General features: G+C 41.5%; 3 protein-coding genes and 1 long non-coding RNA gene across 5 annotated transcripts; 3 read left to right on the top strand and 1 right to left on the bottom strand.

The window, feature by feature from the left end:
- The first annotated feature begins 1,379 nt into the window (after nt 1-1,379).
- Nucleotides 1,380-5,910, top strand: LOC116921980. The gene is made up of 2 exons (XR_004393781.2): nt 1,380-5,394; nt 5,495-5,910. It is a non-coding gene; the product is annotated as an uncharacterized LOC116921980 (long non-coding RNA).
- A 6,678-nt stretch (nt 5,911-12,588) lies between these two features.
- LOC116921979 (exportin-7) lies at nt 12,589-17,892 on the top strand. The gene is made up of 20 exons (XM_032928343.2): nt 12,589-12,744; nt 13,058-13,153; nt 13,239-13,559; nt 13,628-13,855; nt 13,996-14,196; nt 14,262-14,384; nt 14,445-14,591; nt 14,655-14,736; nt 14,801-15,085; nt 15,145-15,250; nt 15,310-15,430; nt 15,500-15,736; nt 15,810-15,957; nt 16,019-16,242; nt 16,302-16,431; nt 16,504-16,592; nt 16,650-16,772; nt 16,836-16,974; nt 17,039-17,429; nt 17,493-17,892. The coding sequence occupies exons 1-20, from the start codon at nt 12,727-12,729 to the stop codon at nt 17,590-17,592; spliced, it is 3,309 nt and encodes a 1,102-aa protein (XP_032784234.1). The 5' UTR covers nt 12,589-12,726; the 3' UTR covers nt 17,593-17,892.
- LOC116921977 (H/ACA ribonucleoprotein complex subunit 2-like protein) lies at nt 17,879-18,680 on the bottom strand. Its single transcript, XM_032928342.2, has 3 exons — nt 18,387-18,680; nt 18,251-18,323; nt 17,879-18,186 (listed from the first exon to the last, which is right to left on the bottom strand). Exons 1-3 carry the CDS (start codon nt 18,565-18,567, stop codon nt 17,955-17,957), a joined length of 486 nt encoding a protein of 161 aa, XP_032784233.1. The 5' UTR covers nt 18,568-18,680; the 3' UTR covers nt 17,879-17,954.
- A 189-nt stretch (nt 18,681-18,869) lies between these two features.
- Nucleotides 18,870-21,506, top strand: LOC116921976 (eukaryotic peptide chain release factor subunit 1). 2 transcript variants are annotated; one of them, XM_032928340.2, is made up of 10 exons: nt 18,870-19,030; nt 19,226-19,349; nt 19,475-19,650; nt 19,717-19,844; nt 19,906-20,056; nt 20,123-20,313; nt 20,447-20,576; nt 20,647-20,867; nt 20,998-21,145; nt 21,207-21,506. In XM_032928340.2, the coding sequence occupies exons 2-10, from the start codon at nt 19,270-19,272 to the stop codon at nt 21,290-21,292; spliced, it is 1,311 nt and encodes a 436-aa protein (XP_032784231.1). In that variant the 5' UTR covers nt 18,870-19,030; nt 19,226-19,269; the 3' UTR covers nt 21,293-21,506. The 2 variants fall into 2 exon arrangements, with proteins under 2 accessions (XP_032784231.1, XP_032784232.1); XM_032928341.2 differs by having other exon boundaries at nt 18,919-19,122.
- The last annotated feature ends 3,639 nt before the right edge of the window (nt 21,507-25,145 follow it).

The raw sequence follows: 25,145 nt of genomic DNA, 5'->3' as shown, positions 1-25,145 counted from the left end.
AAGCGATTGTGAATTTATGAAAGAGAAAAATTCTCTATCACCATCAGAAACGGAAGAAGAAGAAACATCATCGAGTAAAGTGGGTTACTACTACAGTAAAATAGAAAGTGACTTAGACCCATCGTCGTCAGACAGTGAAACGGTTGTCAACTGTAAGGCAGTAAGTCAACAAACACAACAACAACGAAGAAGAACAGGAAACTTGGTCATTGCCAGTTCCCTTAATAACACAAACGGCCTACTGTAAAAACTGTATGATGAAAACATTCCCAGCTATGGACACGGAGATGACACGAAGAAGAATCGTCGCCATAACGATGTTGATGAAAGGAGAATTCAACTACAATTTGCTGGAAGTATCAAGAGAAATGATCAGAAACCACCTACTAGAAGCAAGAGAAAATGGGAAAAACATAAAACAAATTCTGGACACTGTTTTCCCCAATGGAACAACATTATTACACGGGAGTGTGATAAAAGAAAGATTCGATGTGACGGATATGTTCCTTCAATACGGAGCTGATAGCAATATTTACGAGGAGGGGATGACAATAGCGCACCGAGCAGCAGTGGATAATAATGTCCACTTACTCCGTATTCTATCTCATCACGGTAACACATTCAACATCCAAAACAGCATGGGAGAGCCACCATTACTAGTGGCTATAGCTCTTAATAATATGGAATGTATTAAATATTTGTGGATGGATCGAATTATTGTGCACCAAACGCTGGATGAAGAAACGGTGTTACATTATGCTGCTAAATATAACAACAAATTCGTCGCGGAAGTATGTCCAGCGGAATTCATCAATAGGAGATCACGCACATCAAAGGAAACTGCGTTACAAATAGCTGTAAGGCACAGGCATACAGATATTATAGAAATATTGTTACGTCGAGGAGCTCGAGATGATAACCTCAATATGGACGGAAAATATGCACAGGACTATATAGATGACGAAACTAGCATTCGGAATCTATTCCAAAAATTCCGAGTGATAAAAAGAAAAAACAAGTGTACCAACAGCCAGACATCATCTAAAAGAAAATAACACCCCATTATTTTAATCATCACCAATGCTACAATATTTTAGACGCTTCTTATAACTATATATTTTGGCGCAATTCACGTTGCCTTCCTAAGACCTGTAGTCTGCACACAAAGGTAAAATTGGAGGACCAATTTATCCTGCCGCACAGGGGGGAAGGAATGTAACGAGCCAACTGCATTATTTACGCTTTACAGAAGATGGCAAATCTGCACGGACATTGAGTGTACGCAAGGTGTACACAAAGGCAACGCCCACATGACCAAGTGACCACACGCCACCGCCATCTAAGCCACACCCAATGTGCCACTTGCAATTCTGTATAAAAGCAATGTTATTCGCAACAATATTCAGAGTAGTGCCATGCTTCTTGGTTTGATTGTATTTCTAATTTTGCTATTGTAGAAGTCTAATAAATACACGCCTGGCAAATCTTACAATTGGAGGTGGAATTGTGGCCTGCAAAAGGATCGTCGTGACAAGCGCTTAGCACCTCCCGTCTAAAAAAATGAAGGGACCACCAGTAAAAGTTTCCTTCCAGCCTGACGGTTTTTTCGGTATAGCACGTCTTTTTTCAAAGCGTATGACTCGTTCGCAGCGGCTCCGTCTTCTCTTAACTGCATTCTGATAAGTCTTGTTGCCTTATCGTCGTGTTGAAGGAGCGCGATTTCTTCGGGAGAATGAAAGCTCCCTACCCCGGCACAGCACATGGCTTCCGGAAGATCCGTCTCCTCTGGATCTCCGACTGGGAAGCGAGAGAGGGCATCTGCGACGACGTTCAGGTGGCCTTTGATGTGTTTTATCTGGATTTGAAATTCTTGTAGCGCTAAGATCCAGCGGGCGTATTTCCCGTCTATATCCTTCTTTGAATAAAGCCATTTCAATGCCGAGTTGTCTGTAAAGACGGTGAAGTTTCTCCCATACACGTAGGGTTTTAACTTATCCAAGGCCCATACTAGAGCGAGGCACTCTAGGGCATTACTATGGTAATTCATTTCTGCTTTATAGGTCCTTCTACTGATAAAGATTATCGGCCGTTCGACCTTCTCTTTCACGTGATTTAGGACTGGCATAGATCTTCGGGGTGTACTGGAACCTGCCAGAATGCGTTCTTTATGTCCATAGAACTAAAGATCGCCGCCCCGGTTACCCTTTGGATAAGGTCGTCGGGTCGGGCCATTGGATATACGTCAATTTTAGTGACTGCATTCAGCGGTCTATAATCCACACAAAACCGTAGATTACCATCCTTTTTCTTGATTAGCACTACGTTGGCGCTCCATGGGCTGTTGGATGGTTCGATGATCCCCTTGGATAGCATGCTTCTTACTTGCTCGGTTATTATTTGTGGCTCGTACATGGAGATTCGCCGGGGTCGTGCGCTTACGGGGCACGCGTCTCCTGTGTCGATGCGGTGAGCGTGCCCGGCGTCAACTCCGATCTTTCCTTCATTGGAGAAGGAAAGATCGGTAGTAGTTACGGCCAGAGTGACCTTTGTTTTTGCCAATTAGTGTTGCGTTTGTGTTACGGCAATACAAATTTAGACTTTTGTACGTGGTTTTCCGTTGTGTTTCTTAACAGAAGGTTTGTTGTAATTTTGTTGGTTATTGAGGAATACTAGAGCATCCATTATGCCTGCATTTATTGCCACCACTCCTAGAACATATGCCTGTAGATTGGCCCCAGTCATGTAGGTCGCAATCTAATTATCGTAATCGGTCAGAAGGCCATCAACTGTATTGGCCTATTTTCCGTAAATGGCCCTGTTTCCGTAAGACGCTAGATTTTGGATAGACGTATTACCCATAAAACTGGTTTGAAGATCGTAACCAAACTGTGCCAATCTCTTGAATTGTGTTGATCGGATAACGTTCTTCTCCGCCATAGTTCCGAATCCACCCCATGGATTTAGACGATGGGTTTGCGGATTTTCCAATGCGGCAATTAATTGCATAAATGCTGCACACTCCAATGGCCACATGACATGTATATGACCCCATTTGAAATCCCTGCAGTCTTTCATTGCTCCTATCAACATCATGATAGCGGTCATTCCGTGAAAAGGCGCTTGTGCAACCATATTCTTAAGGCCTAATACCTCGATAGTGCCCTGGTTTGTCATATGTGCGAAAAGAGCAGTAAAGTCAGCCCTGGTCATTCCCGCTGTCATCTTGGAAAATATGGCAGATAATACGCCTACATCAGAAGGCCATGGGCAATCCATATTAGTCAGACCACATTGCGTGACAAACTTGCCAAATTTACGGGCGTTGGAAGTCCCGGCAAACATCAGAGTGTACCAAAGATATACAATCCCAGCTTTCATCCATTCAATGTACCTGGCAGGAGCTCTACGTGCAACACCTCCGACTGCCACACTGATGAAATGGCCAACTCCAGCAGCTGTCAAGTTGTTGCCCCACGTTGGCTAATCAGCTTGATTATGTAAACAAACAATCTTTACATAATAGTGGCAGCGGCGAATTTTGGGACCAATTCCTGCAGTCAGTGTCTGCTGTGCTCATGGTAGCGAAGACCCGACCTAGTCTGGTGAAATCAGCATCGGCTGGCAACATCTCACTTTCGATTCTCTGCAGCCTCAGGTACTTACTCGGTACCATACTCGTCCCCGGAAGACAGCTTGTCCGCCCGCTGTGGTGGTAACCCCCAAGGTAGCATCCGTACTGTACGCGAGTCTAATGCGCTGGTTTTCGATCATGTCCTGGTGTTGTGGGATGGTCAAGTAGTCCGGGATGTTCTGCATCATGAAGTTAATCGAAGTGGTACTATGTATCCACCGAGTTCCGGCTCTATATGGTCTCCACACAGGTGGGTTGACGGTGTTGTCCCATTCCATGGTGGTCAAATCCCCGTACGTCTGGATTAGTACGGGAGGATCTTCTGCTAACATCGTTCTGGGGTAGGGCCTACGTCTCATAAGTGCCACTCTGGTGTTAGTCTCCCCGAGAGGGAAACCTGAAGTGGCAGCTATGATGTCTAACAGGTCGTCAGTCATCGCAAGGCTCCTGAGATCTTCCAAAACCTGACGAGATCCCGTGTGAGCTTCATCGTTATGTGGCTCACCGGGGGGGGGGGAGTATCTGACCAATGACGGGACGATGCCTATTGCGTGTTGTTGCATCTGTGCCGCCATCGATAAACATGTCGCGATGGTTTTATACATGACTGGTAAGTCACGCCGCTCACCTGGGACCATGTCGTATTTCCCCATTATCACGTCTAGATTATATATCCCCAGTAGAAGAAGGGAGATCCATCCCACGTGCTGTGACTGAATACAGTGTGTCTTAACATGGGGGAAGATGTTACCCACCACTGCATCAGCGTATCGGTTGGGGAACTGGTGAGGCACACTGGTGTTGGAGGTGCTGAGTGGCTGGAACCACAACTCATGATCTCCGTCATTAGTCTGAAACACATCTCCGTCGTCTGTGTCCCGGCAAAACACGGGAATAAATCTGCCTGCATCGTTCTTGGGTAGCAGGCTAGTCCTGTTGTCCATCAGCTCGTTAACGGGAATTACGACAGATGGAGGAAAATAAACACTAGTCTCGGACGCTGTTACGATACATGAATTCCAGTGAGCTCGTAGGCCTAGAGGAGGACCACAAGTCACCCTGAAGTAGGCAAGGTCTGCGGGGGTAATGCAGCCAAGCCAGGTCATGCAGTATTCAAAGTGGTTTACAAGAGCAACTTGTTCCACATTAGCGTTGTTCATCCAAGACCAAGGGATAGCGTTCAATCCCCCCTGGAAACACGGGCCGTAAGTAGGCACCCAAAGGACAGCACCTGTGGCGGGGTTTACGTCAACGGTCTTCACGTAGTTAGTGGTGAGCTTCATCGGAATCACCACTTTCAAGTTGTTATCCCCCGGTACTACCTGCCACCCTTCGAGTGCAGCATAGACGAGTTCCCAGTCCTGATGGCCATTCTCAAAAGAATGAGAAACAACAGGATAGTACCTCCCCCAGCTACCCAGACCGATGATCAGTATGGCAAGCATCTTTTCGTGCTGGTGAATCTGGTGCCAATAGTCAGGTATTAGAAGGCTATTGGCCTTATCGGGAATTAGAGTGTCGCTGTGTGTAAAAATCAGCGTACCGTTATCTCCGTAACGCGGGAGAACCGTGTCGTCATTACCACATATAGGGCTTTTTTAGAAAGCGAAAATCTGACTTTCAGAAATCTGGCAACGCATGCGTTTTGTAGTCGTTTTCCGTTTACATGGCAAAGGCCATAAGAAATTTAAGTGTCTTTAACAAAATATACGTAACTCGTTGAATTCGCATTATTTCTTCACAAGAATTCCACAGTGCTCTAGGTAAGATATCGGTCGTTAATTTCATGTATAGTTTACTCGGACTAAAAAATTATTAAGGGCTGAAAATTTAAATACAAAACTTTGTTTTGGTTTTTTGCAGAGAAATGGCTGTCTGCTGTGTAGTTGGATGTGGACGCAAGTATAAAAGAAACGATAAAGACAATAATCCGATGTTCTATTCAATCCCAATCGTTAATCCCTACGACCCATTAACCCAATTGAGAAGGAATGAACGGCTGAAACGATTGAATCTGTCAGAAAGTAGTGTGACACCTAAAATAAAGTTTATGCATAATAATAAAAGTTTATGCAAGGCCTTTTGCAGAACATATCCATCTTGAAACTTCTTGTAGCTTAGCATACTCATCAAATTCTCAGTTCTGTTGCCATCATGTCGACTTTTTGTTACATAAAGGTAATCAATTAGGTCGTATTTGGCTATGTTGGGTAAACTTCTCTGTAGTTGGCGAAGATCTTGATCACCAACAATAAAGTATTTCTCGTCAATGCCCCATGGACAGTCATTCACGCCATTGCGTTGAAGCTTTGAGGCGTAACTTTTCTTTTGATCAGCAGTGTGGTCTAATGAATAAGCAGAAAACTTAAAAGGAACTTGGTCTAGGCTATCGTCCAACTCCGCCATGCCGAGAATCGCCTGCAGAAAACCAAAACAAAATATTGTCACGGTTAATCTAGTTCAGTACACTCGATGATGAAAACCACTTGTAAAAAGCACCGTAATGCTGGCCAACGACACGGAACAGAACAAGACGGTGGCCTTCACCATTGGCTAACTACACTAATTGTCTCAGACACTACACTAACTTAACCAATGGTGCCCTATAGTGGTACTAACACATTCACACAAGCAAGAGATTAACTCACACAGCAGAGAAGAGAAAACTAACATCCACTCAGCGTGGTCAGCAGACGAGAAGTGCGAGAGAGATCTGGACTAAATCTAAGGACGCCAAGCGACACAAGGCCATCTAGCGCTCATCTGGTAAGCAAAAGAAAGGCGAACAGGACGGGACGTGACAATATGCAAAAGAAGAGTAGATGCAAGAGAGTAAAATATAGACATAATTATATGCCAAGGGAGAGTAAACATAATATAATAAGAATGTGGGTATCATAATTAAATGTATTTGTAGGCCTTCGTTACACTCCAGATACTTTTCCTATAAATTCTTCAATATAAATTCCATCTGGCAAATTCTCACTTGGAGTGAAGATAAATGCCGAATTCGAAGGTACATACGGAAATGAACCCTGTAATTGGACTACAGTTACTAGCAACGTCTGACGGGGTAACGTCGTCTTTTTGACTGCAGTAACTGCCATTTCTGGAACCCTAAAAATAGAAGAGGAACCTTGCCCATCTCTAGCTAGATAAAAGCGCTTTGTTTCTCCATCAAGCTGAAAACCATGCTTCTGGATTGCATCCCATCCAAGGATACAATTTTCAGAAACACCGTTTGTAACAATAAATTCTTGCTGTAAAATTGTCTCCCCGTATCCAATGGGCAGAGTCACTTTTCCCAGCGTATGTAACTTATTTTCTCCTAAATCATATAAATCGCGAAAATTGGAGTCGATTCACTCTTAATGGTTGTTAATTTTGCGACTTGTCGGGATTTGAGAGGAGGCTCTCCATCAACTGACCCGAAGTTACAGTTGATTCCTACTAGTTTTCCTGATGTTGAGGAGGACCGTGATGACATTGCCAGACAGTGCTTTCGTCAGAATGCTTTCGACTTTGACGCCAGAGGGCACAACTGAATTTTTCCATTAGGTTGCACTAATCACAGTTTGCTAGTTTTCCGCTAGATGGCGTTGAGAACTTTGGGGATCTACTCATTCAAATACACAAAAAAAACTATATAAAGTTTTAAATGATCTTACACGTAAAATTTAAATGATATTAAATTATAGTTAAAAAACTTCAAAAAACTTTAAACTTCAAAAAATACTTTAGAAGAAGTGAAAAACTCTAATACAGAGTAAAATCTCTAAAAGTCGAAACACTGCATGTGATGAACCATAAATTTCTTCTGCAGACGATATGGTCAGGATGGCCGAATCGAAGGTGCGACAGCACCTTTGCCTTCAAGGGGCCTGATATCTTGGGCGTACCAGCACTTTCCGTCGCCAGTCCAGAAAGAAACTGGGGGTAGGGAGCAGTTTTTGCAACACCAGTCGGTTACGGTCTTGCCGCACCCGGTGGTGGATCTGGTGCCCACCCGCTCCTGCTTCGGGACATGTGGGTGAAACCATGACAGGGGTATCAGGGCAATTCTTCCTCAAGACCTGCAGAGGAACCATGTGCCAGGGAGCCTGGTGTTGCGTGGTGTAACCAGAAACCAGCAGTTGGTGGGCCTCCGATTACTGCAGGCATGAACCTGGGTTCTTTCCAGTACTGTGTGGTTTGAACGACTGGCAACATACACTCCCGGTATTCATGCATTGAAATCTCAACGATTGACCCTCTTCGTCCTTTTCGGACTCCACCCATAGACTCTGGTCCCTATGCACTGCTCTTTTTCCTTTTCCAGCGTGCGACATTAAGGTTTCTGGGCATGTAATGGGGGTTGATTTGGCTTGGTAAACCTCCACGAGAGCCACTGTTCGGATGAAACCGACAGAGAAGCCGACGACGTCAAAGGCAAAGAGGTGCACCTTCTGACATGTTTCATCAGTGAGTTCTATGTCACCGGTGGAGGTAACCATGACAGCTGTCTCTATGATTTCCGTTTCCCTTTTCTTGTCATTAACCCACCTGATGGCATGTTCCAAGACACCTCGCTTGGCTCTGCGATGAGGGACCTTGCTGGCCTCTGGGATGGCGGCCTCGAAAGCTGTACAAAAATGGGGCGTTGGTTCGTCGTTCAAGACCACGACATGCTTTCTGTCTAGCAGGGTTTGATCCACGGCGGCAAAATCATCACTGAATTCTAGAAGGTACGCGCATTCAAGATGGTTGAAACACGCTAGACAGTTAACCTCAGCTTTTCCTAGAGATGCGTACACCTTCACCACGGGGTCATCACCGGTAACGGAAAAGGTGAACTTGTTCCACCAGCCCGGTAATTCCTTCCACACAAATTCTCCTGGGCCACAACTGATCATCTTTCGTACTGGGTCAAGGGCGCAGCCGTGGCATGACGCTTCGGCCGTGGCTATGAGGAAACCTCTAATCACTAGTGCTAGCACGGTGGTAGTGTTCTGTGATTTGGCGACGAGTAATCCCAATAGGGCCCACAATCCGAGCTTCTCCCACCACCCGTTGATGCCAGCGGCTTCTAGAGTTGCTTTGCACAGACTTCTAGCCACTTGTAACATCCCTCCTTGCAGGGCTGCCGTTTGTCCGAATCCTTTGATGAGGTTGGTAACATGGGTGTACTTTTTGCGGATGTTACCCATTGTGGGGTTTCCTAGGGTGCGAACCATGATGGGGCTTTTTCCCACTGTCACTACGGTATCTGCAGGCCAGCAATGGAGCTCGAGCGCCACCACGCGGTATGCTGCTATCTCATTTCCGTTGAGGGTCTGGCATCCACCTCCCATGCTGCTGGTATGTTCATATGGGAGCTGGCATTGCACCTCACCCGTGAGAGTTCCGTTGATGGTGGTAAACTGACTAACTGTCGTAACGTTGGGAGAGCGCAATTCACCAAGGCAGCAGTGTACACTATTGGTCTCAAGTCTCCCTGCGACCATGTGGATTTGGCATAACCCTCTAGCCTTGTACTTCCCTTGTGTTGGATAAGCACTCAGCTGGCTAGCTAATTCCTGTGGATCCACGTAAGTGCCGCTCGCTTCACGAACTCCACGTGTGGTAGCGCCCCAGCGCATGATCTTCTCCGAGTCAATCATCCTTTTGCCTTCGCGTTGAAGTATCCCCGAAGTGGTGACCCAGTCAGTGGGAATGGCGTCAACTAGAACTGTCCCTTGGGGGAACTTTTCCAGGTTGGAACAGGTACCCAAATGATCAGAGGCATCTAGGTTGGCGGTGTGTCCGTTTCGAACCTAACTTATGAGTTGTAATTGTCGTGTTATCAAGTGTATTGAGCCACTCTTCGTTTTCGTCAAATACAGCCCACTCGCTGGTCACGGTGTTGTGTGTGTGTGTGTTCGCATAAATTCAACCAAGCGGGTAGCAATTGGTTACAACCACCGAGCCGATCTAGAACGTCTTCTATGCGAGGGAGCGGGTAGACATCCATCTTTGTCACGGCGTATAGGCGCCTATAATCAACACAGAAGCTTCTTCTTGACGAGCACGACCGGAGAGGACCAGGGAGAAAACAATGGTTGAACAATCCCCTTTGTCAACATTTGTTGAACTTGACTTGAAATCACACCGCGTTCACGTATAGAAACCCGATGAGGCGGAAGATGGATGGGATTGGCATTACCGACATCTATCCGGTGTTCTACCATACTGGTACTTTTCAGGTCATTACCAGGCCGATAAAAGCAGCCTTGAAACTCGGCGAGCAACACCTAAATTGCTTCTTTTTCAGCACTGTCCAAGTGAGTATTGATGTTTCATTTCAGATCTGTACGGGACGTTTCTTCGACAAGACTCACAAACTCATGACCGAAACTTTGCAGCAGCTCCAACGGTTCGCCCGGTGATTCAACATCAGAATGACCGCATTTGACGTGACGATGTAGACTAAATGTTAACGGGTTGTGGCCGAAATTGATAACTGGTAATTGTGCCGTTCCCTCTACTACATCAATAAGGCAAGCAGGGCTGACCCACTCTCTTCCAGGTTCCGCGCAGTACGTTGGTGAAGTTTATATGGAACCGGTAGTCGTACCGGGGATATTGACCGCTAGGAAAGCAAGCGAATTTGGTGGAATATCAATCGCTTCTCTCACTACGATCAGTTTTTGCGGGCGCACCGCCAACCTGAAAAACATGGTTTCCCGGAAGGCTGGCACAATCCAAACCACCGCCTCCGTACGCAGGTTCTTTGAAGGGTCGAGAGGCAGCTACGACGATCCTTCAACGCTCGCTATGAATGGTCACGCCAGATGACAAGATTCAGTCAGCTCCCAATATTAGACGACATACCGGCTTTTCAAATACATACACGCGATCTAACACGACTTCGACTCCATTGAATTTCACTGCAAGGCTGACTATCCTATAACAAGCAGTCATACTTCCGTCTGCCATCCTCAAATGTCTTGCTGTGAATTGAATAAGGTTCAGTTTTTTCGCTTCCGGAAAATACGGGAATAGCGGCCATTTCAACTGCACTTAATTGGCGTGCGTGCGTGTGAGCGCCATTTCAATCAGCACCGTCTAACACGTCACGTAAATACCCGCGTTCTGTATCAAGCTGAAGCTGCAGGGCAGCGCGATTAGCCTCTAACGCTTCGTTTTGCCTGGCGACAAGAGCCTCCACAAATTGTACCAAGGGTTCAGCCATGTCGGCGGCGTGTTGATTCGGCTCGATAGGTTCAGGGGCAATTTCAACAGCGTCTTCAAACATTCCGGGACTCTGATTTATACACCGATCGACTGAGCACGCACAACGGTGGTTACACGGGTTTCTTTCCCTTGTACAAACGCACTTAGTACACCGACCGACTGCACAACGGCAAGCGCCCATCCACGACAGGGATGATATCCGTATGAAATAAGCCAAGCGACAGAACAAACAAAGAAAAATCAATAAGCCGCAACGGTGAGTAACCTGTCTCTCAAATACACTGGTTGTCAGGATCACAATGTTTGCGATGTTTGCAGGAAGATCGGATACGATTCCACCTTTGTCTAGTGAATCGCGCGCGAAACAATGGCGAATGCGAATGGCGGCGTCTTGGTAGTGTTGGGATGACGATCCCACTTCTGACACCAAATGTCACGGAATTGGCCGTTCGCAACGGAAGTAGAGTAGTAATTACGAACTGTTAAGTGTTTATTTGTAGGCAATTATCAGCAGGTTGAAGAGAACACGTGTTAGCAAGGGGAAAAGGGGGAGAACTAGAACATTCACATTGGTACAACCGTTCGCTACGCAATCCTTCTCAACTAACTCTTTCCCGCACGTTCCTTACGCTCCCTTCTACACCTTGCCACCTAGCGGCCTCCCCCATAACCGTTACACCACTAAACAGAGTGTAGCCATCTATTGATAAGTTATCTAGTTTTATTTGATTAATTAATTAATCCCGACTTTTTGTTTAAAAAATCGGCTTAGAATTTTGGCTTGGAATTCAGTAAAACTTAACCTATTGCAACAAAAATTAAAAGCTAATTCCAAATAAAATAATAGTTTTCCACTCAATTAATCGATTTTTGGATAAAACGGAATCAGAGTCACAAACACTTAGAATCAGAAAAACCCGAAAACTAAGTTTTTAAAAAGGCAGCACTTTATTTTCGTTTTTTAAAACCGGTTGTTTAACGAGAAAACCAACAACTTAATCGAAATCAACGTTCAATTTGGATTATGCCGTGTGATTTTTATCGAATTCCATGAGATGTCGTTTTTCGCAGATTTTGACAAAAGTGGGAAGGCCCTTTCCACTTTTCCATTTTGGGCCAAATTTCAACTTTCGCTTAAAATACATCAATTCAGAGTTGAATGCTAATCACGGAAATAAAGTTTTTTTTTCTATTGGCCTTATGTTTTTTTTTAACTTAACGTAAACAACAAAATATAAAGTTGGGGTGGTAACAGTACTTTATTTTATTTTATTTTAAAATCGGCTAATTTAACGAGGAAACCATTTTCTTAATCGAAATTAGCGGTCAGTTTTGATTATACTGAGTGATTCTTTTTTCTCCAAGGCTATCGAAATCATGAACGTGCATCGCCGTCCATGATTGGCTGCTTTTTTCTGCGTCCTATTTCTCACCGCTCGCAGCCAGATGTCTCTGTCGTCGCGTGTCCCATCTCCTTAACTCTGATTCTGTCGTTTCTGTCAGTACGTATTAGAAGTAGTATGAGATTTTCATTATTTCACTAATCAACCAGGAGGAATTTACATTAGGAAAAATAAATGTGTAAAAATAAATCGTAGAATATACATTCCGGTTTCTTTGAAATTTGTGTACCAAATAAAGGATGAATAACTTGTATAATTAAAATTCTTACTTTCGCCCTATCTTTTCCATGCAAAAATTCGTCCCAGTTTTTTCCGAGCAGAATTTCAAAAAATTGCAACTTAGCATCCTGTACCGGTCTACTCTAGGTTTTGTAATCAGTAATTTTGCTAGTAAACGTACGAGAAAGGCTAAGCCATCTAGCGGTGAAAATTGACCATCTCACTAGTAGAGAACGAAAAGTGAAAATTTTTCGAAGCATCATGGCCGAAGAGGCACTGGTATAAACAAACAGTTTTGAATGAATCAGATTTAATTAACAAGTCCATTGTGTTGAGTAATTTGTCAGAAAGATTGAAGTTCATTTTAAATTAATTATCTACGATTTAAAATTTTCTTTCCAAATCAATTCATTTTCATTTCAGAACAAAACTACCACTGCATGGTCTATTGTTGATTTCTTTTTGTTTTAACTTTATACAAGTGATTATAAGAAATGCTCAAACCAAATCACGCCATGCACCGAACCTACTTCTTTTTTTCTAGTCAATTGTTTCTTTATCAGAAAATTTAACCATTTTATCTGCAATTTAGGAAGTCCGCCAGCTTGAAATTCTTTGCAAAAATCTGTATGAATCAACTAATGCTTCTGAAAGAGCAGATGCTGAGAAAGCTTTGGTTGGGTTTCAGGTTTGTAAGAAAATATACTAAATGGAAATAATATCATTATTTTTATTCTCCAATCACATAAATTTTTTGGTTTTGTTGACATCAGAATTCACCAACCAGCCTCAATAAATGTCAATTACTTCTTGAACGAGGAGACTCATCATACAGCCAATTGCTTGCTGCCACAACATTGACAAGGCTGTGCTCAAGACCATCACCTGTTTTAACATTGCAGCAACGGCTGGACATAAGGAATTATATTTTGAGTTACTTGATGGCAAGACCTAAGCTAGCACCTTTTGTCACACAAGCATTGATTACTCTCTTTGCTCGCATTACCAAACTTGGATGGTTTGAATTTTCTCCTGAAAAGGAAAATGATTATGTTTTTCGGAATGTCATTGGTGATGTTTCTCAATTTTTGCAGGTAAACTGGGATTTAGCAATGTTTTAAATATTTTTGTACAAGTATAGAATTATTACCTTTTTTCTTAGAGCTCTGTAGTGGAACATGCTGGAATTGGTGTTCAATTATTGTGGCAGTTGGTGTCAGAAATGAATCAATTGAGTGAATCTGATGCAACGTTGACATTGACGAAACATCGGAAAATCGCCTCCAGTTTTCGAGACGTTCATCTGTATGAAATTTTCCAGCTTAGCTGTACTTTGTTGCGAAATACATTGGAAAATTTCCGTAACATGAATTTCGAGGATCAAGGACAGGTTTGTTTTTTTTTTGTTTTGTATTTTTGTTTGGTTTTTTCTTTTGTTTCAATTTAGTTTCGTTTAGTATTTTCATTTCTTTATTACAATTTACTTTTTTTTTATATTCCTATATCTGATGACCTTCTCTTGTTATACAGCATAATTTCTTGAACCAGTTGTTGCGCCTGGCCCATAATTGTCTCACCTATGATTTTATTGGCACATCTACCGATGAATCGTCGGACGATTTAACTACTGTTCAAATGCCTACACAATGGAGGCCTGCCCTGCTGGACCCAGCTACTCTTCAGCTCTTTTTTGATTTGTACGATGCGCTGCCGTCTTCTCTTTCACCAATGGTAGATCATTGTTCACACATTGTTCGCAAAACCGCTTGTATAAAAAACAAATTTTCTTTGTTAAGGCGTTATCATGCCTCGTACAAATGGCTGCCGTCCGTCGATCTTTATTTGATAATGCTGAAAGAGCCAAATTCTTGAATCATGTGGTGACGGGAGTCAAACGAATTTTACAGCAAAATGCACAGGTAAACTATTTGTTAGATTTTATTTTTATCATACATCATTGAAAAAGGAAATTTGTTTAGAGTTTGAGTGAACCCAATAATTATCATGAATTCTGCCGCCTCCTAGCACGTCTTAAGACAAATTATCAGCTTGGAGAGTTAGTCATGGTTGATCATTATAGGGATGTTATTCAGCTTATAGCTAAATTCACCGTGGAGAGTTTGCAGGTTTACGTATTTCAGTAAAAATGTTTCTATCGGCTTGACGACTGACCTTTTTTTTTATTTCAGATGTGGCAATTTGCACCCAATTCAGTCCATTATTTACTGTCACTTTGGCAGCGAATGGTTGCTTCAGTGCCATACGTAAAAGGTGCTATTCCATTAACAATTACAATTTGGTTTCCAACACCCATACGAAGTGCTCTTTTTGACAGCAACCGAACCGCATTACCTTGAAACCTACACGCCTGAAGTGACTTCTGCTTACGTTCAGTCGCGTCTGGAAGCTGTCGCCATGGTTATGAGAGAAGGCCTAGAAGATCCATTGGACGATATGGGGCTAGTACAACAGCAGCTTGAACAAATCAGCGTCATTATGAGAATGGATTATGCCAAAACATGTTCTTTGCTTATCAGCCTCTTCGAACAATCTGCACAGTCATTCCAAGAACTTGTCCGATCGCCTATTGCCACGTCTGTGGACTTGGCTATACAGGAAGGTTTGTAGTTTTTAAAAAGCAAACTGTTTAGTAGAGTGACTAATGTAAATATTATACAGGCCGGTTAACGTGGCTAGTGTACATAATTGGTGCCGCAATTGGCGGTCGAGTTTCCTTTACTTCGAGCGATGAACATGATTCGATGGATGGGGAATTAGTTTGCCGGTTTGCTAACTTGGTTTCAGACCTGTTTCTTTTTTATATTCTAAAATTTTTTTCTTTAGAGTTTTACAATTAATGAACTTGACCGATAGCAGACTACAAGTTACTGGTGGATGTGAAAAACTGGAATTAGCTATGCTTTCCTTTTTTGAGCAATTTCGCAAAATCTATGTTGGCGATCAAGTAATCTTAACTTTTAAAGTAAAAAGGAAGTCATTAAAATCTTTAGATTGTAAATAAAAAAATTATCAGGTGCAGATGACCTCAAAAGTGTATCGGGGGTTGTCAGATGTGTTAGGCCTTCGTGACGAATCTATGGTTCTAAGCGTTTTTGTTCGGAAGATTATTACGAACCTGAAATATTGGAGTCATCGCGAACCTATTGTTGCCAAGACACTGCTGCTTCTCAATGAGCTATGCGTTGGTTATAGCAGTGTAAGGAAGCTTGTTAAACTTGAAGAGATCCAATTCATTCTACAAAATCATACGGTATTATCACTTTCCCAAGTGTTTGTAACTCAGTTGCTTAATATGCATGATTTTTTTTTTTCTGAATTGATAGAGTGAGCATTTTCCGTTCCTGGGTCCAAATGTTGACATCAGTGAAATGAAGTGTCGAACAACATTTTATACGTCGATGGGTCGCCTACTGTTGGTAGATTTGGGTGAAGATGAAGATCGTTTCGAGCAATTCATGTTACCTTTAGCCAGTACTTTATTTGCCGTATAACCTCATCCATTCATTTTTAATAATGTAATTTTTTGTCATAGGTGCATTCGATTCATTAGGAGCTTTGCTGACACAGGCAGACTCCCCCATGTTCAGTCAAGTAGAAGAGGCGCAAAAATGCGTTATTGGACTAGCCAGAGACCTTCGAGGCTTGGCATTCGCCTTCAATACCAAGCAGTCGTATATGATGCTCTTTGATTGGTTATACCCCGACTATGCGGCAGTATATCTCAGAGCCTTGCAGTTATGGTATCATCAGCCCCAGGTAACAGTGTACCAAATACTGTTATATCAGGTCTAGCTCTGATTTCAATTCGACATCAGGTAACGAGTCCATTGCTTAAGCTGTTTGCGGAATTGGTACAAAATCGGAGTCAACGATTGCAATTTGATTCTACTTCTCCTAATGGTGTCCTGTTATTCCGCGAGGCCTCGAAAGTGCTCTGCTCGTATGGTAAATCAATTATTATTTTACGTGTTTTAAAGATTAAGTACCTAATCGTACTGGTGTAATATTTGGTAAAAGGTGATAGGATTTTGAGTGTTGAAGTACCCAAAGAACAGATTTACGCCGCCAAGTTTAAAGGCATCTCAGTGTGTTTCTCTCTGCTTAAGGTGAGCTCACTAATTTCATCGTGTGTTGAAATAACACAACGACGATATTTATTATAGGCAGCTTTGTGTGGCGGATATGTAAATTTCGGAGTCTTCCGTCTCTACGGCGATACGGCCTTAGATGACGCTTTAAGCACCTTCGTCAAAATGCTCATGTCTATACCGCAAAGTGATCTCTTAGTAAGTGAAACCTCTGATATTCTGGGATGGGCACCACCAGAATTTTATTTTATCGTTCTATAGGCTTACCCTAAGTTGAGTCAGACCTACTATGTGCTGCTGGAGTGTCTTGCTCAAGATCACATGGTGTTTCTCAGCTCGTTAGAGCCACATGTTTTCCTATACATTCTCTCAACTGTCCAAGAAGGCCTCACTGCACTAGGTACCGATCCACATATTTTTAACATTCAGTAAACCATCACACTAACAATAAAATGAAACGACAGATACCATGATCTGCACTGGCTGCTGCAACACACTAGACCATATCGTAACATACGTATTCCGACAGTTGACGGCGAAAGGCAAAAAAGCTCGTAAAGTTGTCGAACAACAACAGGGAGCGCAACTCATTCGTCTGATGGAGATTCGTCCAGAGTTATTGCAACAGATGCTGAGTTGTATCCTGAATATCGTTATGTTTGAAGAATGCCGAAATCAGTATTCCATGTCTCGTCCTCTGCTTGGCCTCATTTTACTGAATGAAGATTATTTTGGGCAACTGCGCCAATCTATCATTCGCAGTCAGCCGGTCGACAAGCAGAGTCTTATGGCCCAGTGGTTTGACAACTTGATGGATGGCATTGAGAGGAACGTCACCGCAAAAAATCGAGACAGGTAGGCTTAGTTGTTGGTACCTTAATGACTAATTTATATCGGTTTGCTTTTTAAAAAATCTAGATTTACTCAAAATTTATCACTTTTCCGACGAGATGTTAACGAATCCTTGAAAGGACCTGTGAATAACCCATTAATTTCCAACAACGACATGATGACCTAGCGCACTGCTCGTTTCATCGTGGATGGTGATTGTTTATTATAATATCGTCCTCGATTAGTGAGAGTTTACACCCATTTATCATCATGGAATGTATCGCATGTGGCAATGTTTTTTTACTTTCACATGCTTCATTTTTTTTTTTTTTTTTTTGATTGCAACAAACAAATTGTTTCACATCCACCCAAGTCACTTTTTTTTGCTTTTGTTTATGTAACCAAGAATGAGGTAATGAGTCGACAATGATGTACGGCGTAAAAATGTGAATTCTGAAAAAAAAAAAAGCATCCAAATTCTGAAAAAGTGTACTTGTTTTTCATGTCAAAAGATAACTGAAGAAAGAATTTATATGAAAATGAATTATTTCAACATTGTGGTGGCAAGGCTTTGATTTCTGCTGCAAGTTCTTCATAGGAACTTTGGTAGTCAGGATGTTCTTTAACAAGCACCATCAAAGATGTGCGCTTCAAGCCTAGAGAATGCCCAAGTTCAAGTCTTGATGGAGTGTATATGTAAGGGATATTTTTTTCTTCACACACTGCTGGCATGTGACACATGATATCTATAGGAGTAACATCACCAGCAAACACAACTAACCTAAATTCAACATAAAACTAAATTAATACAATGCTATATAAAGAATTAATTCTTGTATAGTCACCCTTTTTCACCAAGACGGATCCTCCTTTGCACGTCCTTCAGGCCGTTTCTCACATAACCTTTGTGTGGGGCAGCTAAACCAAGGAAACAATTTACATTTACCCATTAACTATAAATTTCTAATAAACATTGCAAACCTTTTTTGAGTAGTTTGTAAATTCTTTTAGTCAGCTTTCTGCTGGCCATAGGTTTAGCAATAATGCTGACATGATTTAACAACTCTTCATAGCTGCTTTTGTCTGATTTGCCTTCTACTTGTGACGTTTCCATCGCATCGGCATCTTCCTCTTGAGTTACTTGTTTCGATTTCTTCGCCATTTTTATTGGGTTTGCTTTTCAATAAAAACTAGCTAATTTGTTCTTTGAAGATCGAGCACGTGTCGTTCCCAAGCCCTGGCTTTTGTCGTTTGTCACTGAATTTTTGCGTCGTCTGGAACGAATGTTGCCAGAAAATTTTTGTATTTCCCTATTTTTTAAAATTCTGTATAAATTTGTAAAAACAAAAATGTAGCAATTTTCTAAATCTTAAGACACAGTATAATTTTCTATTTTAGTAAGTGGTCAAATGAATAAAATTTAATTAATATTATTAGTTCCTGTTGAATCTGAGAATCGACTCACACTCACGTAATTATTCGATACGTTGCATGGCACATGGTTGTATCGGGTTGTATGCGGTGAGAAAAGTGTGGGACGTGTTTTACGTGAGCAACTCGTGTAATTTTTTATAAATCCGTTTTTTCGTCTACGACCGAAATTCTTACTTATTATTGAGAGTGAGGTAATTATCTATCTCTATTTCTTATGTGAGGGCAAAAGAAAATTTTGATGTTGAGAGAAAGCTGTCGTCGCCATGTTGTTCCATATGACCACGTCTGTCACAGAAAAATTCCTTTTATTCTATCATCTTAACCATCTCCTTATAGTACCTTAAGAAAGCCGGTGCGCTAATTTCCAATTATTTTTGGTTCCACAGATTTCATCAATTTGCTACTTGCCTATAACCCCTAAACCATTACAATGGAGGAGAACTCTGCAGATAGGAATGTTGAGATCTGGAAGATCAAAAAACTTATTAAAAGCTTGGAACTTGCAAGGGGGTAATTTATCTTTGTCTTTATTCACGAGAGTGGAAATGGAGCAACAGCTTTGCTGTGCATATCAAGCTGTTAATTACCAACCACTCAACAAGTGAATGTAGGTTAATGAATTGGATTTTTCTTAGAAATGGCACAAGCATGATTTCTCTGATCATCCCACCTAAAGATCAGATTGCCAGAATCAGCAAGATGTTGGCTGATGAATTCGGTACTGCCTCCAACATTAAATCTCGAGTAAACAGGCTATCTGTCCTGGGTGCCATCACATCTGTACAGCAGAGATTAAAACTATACGCCAAAGGCATGTGTTTCTATATTGTTTCCCTTTCTTCCACATGGTCTTGAAAAATGTTTTTTGGTCCTTTAGTCCCGCCTAACGGATTGGTTATATATTGTGGAACCATTGTCACAGAAGAAGGTAAAGAAAAAAAAGTGAACATTGATTTTGAGCCTTTTAAGCCCATCAACACATCACTGTACTTGTGTGACAACAAGGTATGATTTAAGGGATGTTACTATTTTCAATATGGCTAAGATGATGTGTGGGTGAATTCAGTTTCATACAGAAGCCTTGACTGCATTATTAGCTGATGACAACAAGTTTGGATTTATCATCATGGATGGTAATGGAGCGCTGTTTGGAACTCTTCAAGGAAACACGAGAGAAGTTTTACATAAATTTACTGTCGAGCTACCCAAGAAGCACGGTAAACATAACTATCATGTTGACAAGAAAGATCCCGAATTTTCATTTGGCTCCTTGTTTCATCTAGGGCGTGGTGGTCAATCTGCTTTGCGTTTCGCCCGGTTGCGTATGGAAAAGCGGCACAATTATGTTCGTAAAGTGGCCGAAGTAGCGACCCAAATGTTCATATCCAATGATAAGGTGACAGCAGCTGGCCTCATCCTGGCAGGAAGTGCTGACTTCAAAACGGAGCTGTCTCAGTCAGACATGTTCGATCCGGTAATTACGTGGATGCTTACATTTCACTACCATTATCACGTTATCTGCCATCCCATACTAGAAGCTCATATGTCAATTATGAAATTGAATTCCAGTTCTTGTCTAGTTCTAACTGGTTCTTTCTTTTTGACAGAGATTGCAAGTCAAAATCATTAAAATGGTTGACATTTCCTACGGTGGTGAGAACGGCTTCAACCAAGCAATCGAACTCGCCGCAGAAAGTCTTGCCAATGTGAAGTTTATCCAAGAAAAAAAACTTATTGGTAATCTTAAGATCTGGTAGTAATAATTGAGCCATCACTTCAAGTAATATTTGTGTTGCTCTAAATACAGGTCGTTACTTTGATGAAATCAGCCAAGACACAGGCAAATATTGCTTCGGTGTCGACGACACACTGAAGGCGTTAGAACTTGGGGCTGTGGAAATTCTCATTTGTTGGGAGAATTTGGACATTATGCGTTACATGCTCAAGATTCCCGGCACGGAAGCAACCAAAGTTTTGCATTTAACGCCAGAACAGCAGAAAGACAACACGCATTTCACGGACAAAGAGGTAACCAAAATTTTATTTTGTTCCTATTTTAATTTAAAAAAAATAATAATAAACAAACCATAATAATAGTAATCATAATATAATTAATAGCAATGATAACAATCATAAAAAATTATCTTTGTTTGATTAGAGTGGTACGGAAATGGAATTAATTGAAAGTCAACCGTTACTGGAGTGGCTGGCAAACAACTACAAGTCTTTTGGTGCGACACTCGAAATTATCACCGACAAATCCCAAGAAGGTTCCCAGTTTGTCCGAGGGTTTGGCGGTATAGGAGGTAAGCAATGACACTAGTCCATGACCTAACACTTGTTCTTAATTTAAATATTTTCTTCCAGGCATTTTACGTTATAAAGTGGATATGCAAAGTTTACAAGGCGATGGCCCGCTGGACGATCAAGTCTATGATTTGGACGATTATTGAAACACCTAGAACTATCATCAACGGTTTCGGACCATTTATCACGCATCCAACGGATGAAAGATTTTTTTTTTTTCCTTTTTCCCCTGCGAATGACACCATCAGTCGATTGCGTTCTGCTGTTTTTTCTTTTTAACGTGAACGCTGCAACGAACTTTTTTTGTCTTGTTCAAACGGAGCGAGAAAAATGGCGAAGAAATCATCAAGCGTGCTTCAATTTCCTCTTCTTTTTTTTCCTTTTTTACACTGGACTGGAGGGGAAATCTTTAGGTGAAAATGTGCGATTGTCTTTTTTTTTTTTTTTTTTTTTTTTGTCTTCGTGGCAGGGAAAGATAACCGGCCGCCGTAATTTCAACAACTTTTAATGTGAATATGAATTTAGGGTTTGCTGGTTTTCGTTAACAAACAAGCGATGGCCGTCTTTTTCCTTTGCTCGTGAAGTGACGCTGGGGTTTTCACACCTGGAATGACTTTTTGGGGAAAGAATGTCACTCGTTATAAGATTAAAAGTAAATGAATTTGGGCGCTCGTGTTTCACATCTCCCGTACGGAGTTCTCTGCAAACACGTGCGTATTTTTCAATTATTACTTTCAGAAAAAAAAAATTGAAATCAAACAACAAAACAAAAGCTCTTAATTTGAATTTTGTTTACCTTTTTTTTTTTTTGCTCTTCTCGTTTTTTTTTTTTTTTTTGAGTTTGTGAGGCACGAGTTTTGTCGCAAGATTTATCTCCATGAAATACACACTTGCCGACACGTGGTGTTGGTTTGAGTTGGAAATTTGGATGATTAATTTTTCCTTTAGCTTTTCTTTGCTTGATGTTCAGCATTTGGTGAAAGGCATTCCAGAAATAAATTAAATTAACGGGACACTAAAATGGCGTGATGTTTCATAAAAGAAGAAAATGAAATAAGATTTATTGTTCAATGATTGAAAGTGACAGGGTTAACGGCGCCGAAAGTATCAACTGGACAATGTTTCGCTCTGATAGTACAAACTTTGGTCAATGACTTTATAATGTTCTTTTCTAATTAAGGGTTGCGTTGGCGTTTTAGACCGCAGCAATAGAAGTCTACATTCAGATTTCGAAAATGGAAATCAATTGGTGTCAGAAGATTGATGAATTTCGAGTAAAACCCACGATTACCTTTCAGGAAAATTACACGTGAAAATACTTTCTAATTTTTTGGGGGAGGAGGGGGGAAATGAAAGTTTTGGTCATGTTTACTCAATTAGAGTGCTTTAATTTCGTTGGAGCACCATGAGTTTTACAAGGCTCAGCACGCTCAGAAAAGAAAATAGCTAATCAGGTTAAATATGGAAAATAGGGCATGAAATTTTTGTCCTTTTTCCCATAGATTCGCTCTATTACTTGTTTTGACATTTAATATGCAAATAAGGTAACGTCACATGAAGACACAAGTCCATTAAAAACTCATTAGATTCTATCGCACCTGCTTCACTGACCTCGTTTAATGTATTTACAGCAACACTTGCTCGACACCTACTTTAAGTCTTTGTTCCTTGCATCAACGAAAAATCAAAGGGGAAACTAATCTTACTAATATTTTATTACGCCTTATTTGTTGTGGATGGTGATGCCCATCCGGGAGAAGCCAAAATCTCAACGTCTAAAAACATCAAAATCGATGACAGACTTGCAACATGACGACACTAAAGGGATCACTATAAAACAATATACGAAAGAGTTTCCAAACTTAATTCCTGTTCGTCGATAACTTTTAAGGTACATAGACGCATAATCTTCTACATTTTTCTTTATTCCCCCCCCCCCCCCCCCCCCCCGCAACATCATCCACCCGACATCTCAAGATCATCAACAGGTCGGTCAATAAATGCAAAAAGGAAAATAAATTGACGAGGCCCTCGGTTGTACCAGTTTTCGCGCTATAAACTGAACAGGTCAAATTGATTTCACCCCGATAATTTTTGTTTTCTATCAGTAACAATCTAATTACCTTGTGCACCCTTGCCGTTCGAATAAAAAAAACATTGAATTTCATTAATTTCATGCATGTGACGTATAAGCGAGAGACAGAATCAAGTAATAATTATTTTAAAAAAAACAATGCGACAAAATATCTTTACATGTATTTTGTTTAACATATATATATTTTTTAAATACGGTAGTCGCCAAAGCAGGGCAGCCTTTATAATGTCTGGCTTACGGAGTATATATGCTGCGAAGCCTTTCATGAAACACGGGCGTAATTCGTGTGCATCTTTTTAGCTTTGAATTCGTGTGCAGCTTTTTAGCTTTGAATTCGTTCCTTGTTCTTCCTCTATTTTTCAAGTTATTTTCGTTTTTCCTACTACTCCCTTATATGCCTTATACTAGTGATCGATAAAAACTTGACTGGGTTCCAGCGCGCGGAGGCGAGTCTTTTACATTTTCTGCTGCTGCTAACGTTCCGTCGAATAAGGAAAGAGGCGAAAGAGAAAGAGAAGCAAGAAAAAAAAAAAGGGTACATGGCCCGGGTCGATATATATACGACTCGTATACGTGCCACTGTTTGGCTAATCTCCAAAGGTATGTACAAGTTTCAATATGTCTTTTATATCCCGACGAGATCAACGATAATTTTTTCCGCTGGTAAATTATTGTGTCTACAGCGCCATTGTCCAACCTCAAACAGCCGTCGTATCTAATGGTATACAAGCAAAAGTTGAGGAAGTTAAATGATGCTAGCAAAAGAACGAAGTCTTCGAAATGTTGCCCCATTTCTCTCGATATCCTTATGGTAATATTACTTCTGCTCGCTGGCACTCCTTCTCTATTTACAGGCGGACTGTTTACCCAAAGGTTCAGAGTTGAAAGCCCGCGATCCATGAAAAAGAGGAGGATCAGCTGCGCCTCTCTGACTTGCATCTCGCGGCTTTAAGTCGATGCGAAGCCACTGGCAAGCGTAAAAGAGTATCTCTCACGACCTGGTGTCTCTTTGACTTTTGAAGATGTTGTACTATTGGCATATTCAAGGCAGGCAGGATCGCATATCATTTATCAAATATAGGCTGTTTTTTATATCTCGCTATAATAATCCGAATAAAAAATATAAAAAATTCTATGCAAACGACACGGCGATTGCTTCCGGAGATCTTTAGTTTAAAATAATGGCGTTTTTTCAGTTATGCGGAAAACTAGGAAAGAAACAGAAAAATGGGCACAAGTTGATGGTTTCTTCATCACCATTCTTTATGGTTTCCATCAACCTTTTTATTGGCACGTTTCGGCTGTCCGACTCAGTTTTTGTTATAGAAATATAAGAACCACAGGCAGTCGAAAACAATGAATATCATTCGTCGGTGTCTCCCTTTGGGACTGTGCAATGGATATACTTTAACGTCGACGTGATAGACGTTGTTTGTTGTCGGACCTTCCACCCGACAGACCCTATATGACGTCTACGCCAACAGCATAGCAACGGATATTGTTAGAATACGAGACGGGCCTAACGTCCGAATAGGTGCCGGTATATGTGTACAACTTAAGGGGGAATGTATTCACAGAGAGAATAACATAAGCAATGGAGGAGGGCTGATCTTTTTATTATTTTTTTTTTTCGGCTTCTCCAGCACGGGGCTGTGAAGCGCGTCCATCCCGCGAGTCCTGCAAAGTGCTACTTCTTTCCCACTCATGTCTGTGCTAGCTCAATTTTGCTACTCTTACGGTCGGCAATATATGTAAGTCTGAAAAAAAAAATGGCTGTGCAAAATCGGTGGGAGTTTTAATGATAACGCAATGGGCCTGGGAATGCCTGTAACCTTAGTTAGGTGTACCCATCCGTTTTTGGGAGGGGGGACTAAATGAAATATAAGTCAAGCTAAACAAAAAAA

The sequence above is a fragment of the Daphnia magna genome, linkage group LG4, assembly GCF_020631705.1.
Source record: "Daphnia magna isolate NIES linkage group LG4, ASM2063170v1.1, whole genome shotgun sequence".
NCBI classification, from domain to species: Eukaryota; Metazoa; Arthropoda; class Branchiopoda; order Diplostraca; family Daphniidae; genus Daphnia; species Daphnia magna.
The sequence above is the reverse complement of the archived record's forward strand: the minus strand, read 5'-3'. Positions and strand labels throughout refer to the sequence as shown.

What these genes read in the sequence shown, in the direction of transcription:
- LOC116921979 (XM_032928343.2), top strand. An exon ending in TCACCGTGGAGAGTTTGCAG is followed by an intron (nt 14,592 to 14,654) that starts GTTTACGTATTT and finishes TTTTTATTTCAG; the next exon opens with ATGTGGCAATTTGCACCCAA. An exon ending in ACCGCAAAAAATCGAGACAG is followed by an intron (nt 17,430 to 17,492) that starts GTAGGCTTAGTT and finishes TAAAAAATCTAG; the next exon opens with ATTTACTCAAAATTTATCAC.
- LOC116921977 (XM_032928342.2), bottom strand. Translation starts at nt 18,567, where the DNA reads ATGGCGAAGAAATCGAAACAAGTAACTCAAGAGGAAGATGCCGATGCG. An exon ending in TTACAAACTACTCAAAAAAG is followed by an intron (nt 18,324 to 18,386) that starts GTTTGCAATGTT and finishes TCCTTGGTTTAG; the next exon opens with CTGCCCCACACAAAGGTTAT. An exon ending in ATCCGTCTTGGTGAAAAAGG is followed by an intron (nt 18,187 to 18,250) that starts GTGACTATACAA and finishes TGTTGAATTTAG; the next exon opens with GTTAGTTGTGTTTGCTGGTG.
- LOC116921976 (XM_032928340.2), top strand. Translation starts at nt 19,270, where the DNA reads ATGGAGGAGAACTCTGCAGATAGGAATGTTGAGATCTGGAAGATCAAA. An exon ending in ATTAAAACTATACGCCAAAG is followed by an intron (nt 19,651 to 19,716) that starts GCATGTGTTTCT and finishes TTGGTCCTTTAG; the next exon opens with TCCCGCCTAACGGATTGGTT. An exon ending in TGTACTTGTGTGACAACAAG is followed by an intron (nt 19,845 to 19,905) that starts GTATGATTTAAG and finishes GGGTGAATTCAG; the next exon opens with TTTCATACAGAAGCCTTGAC.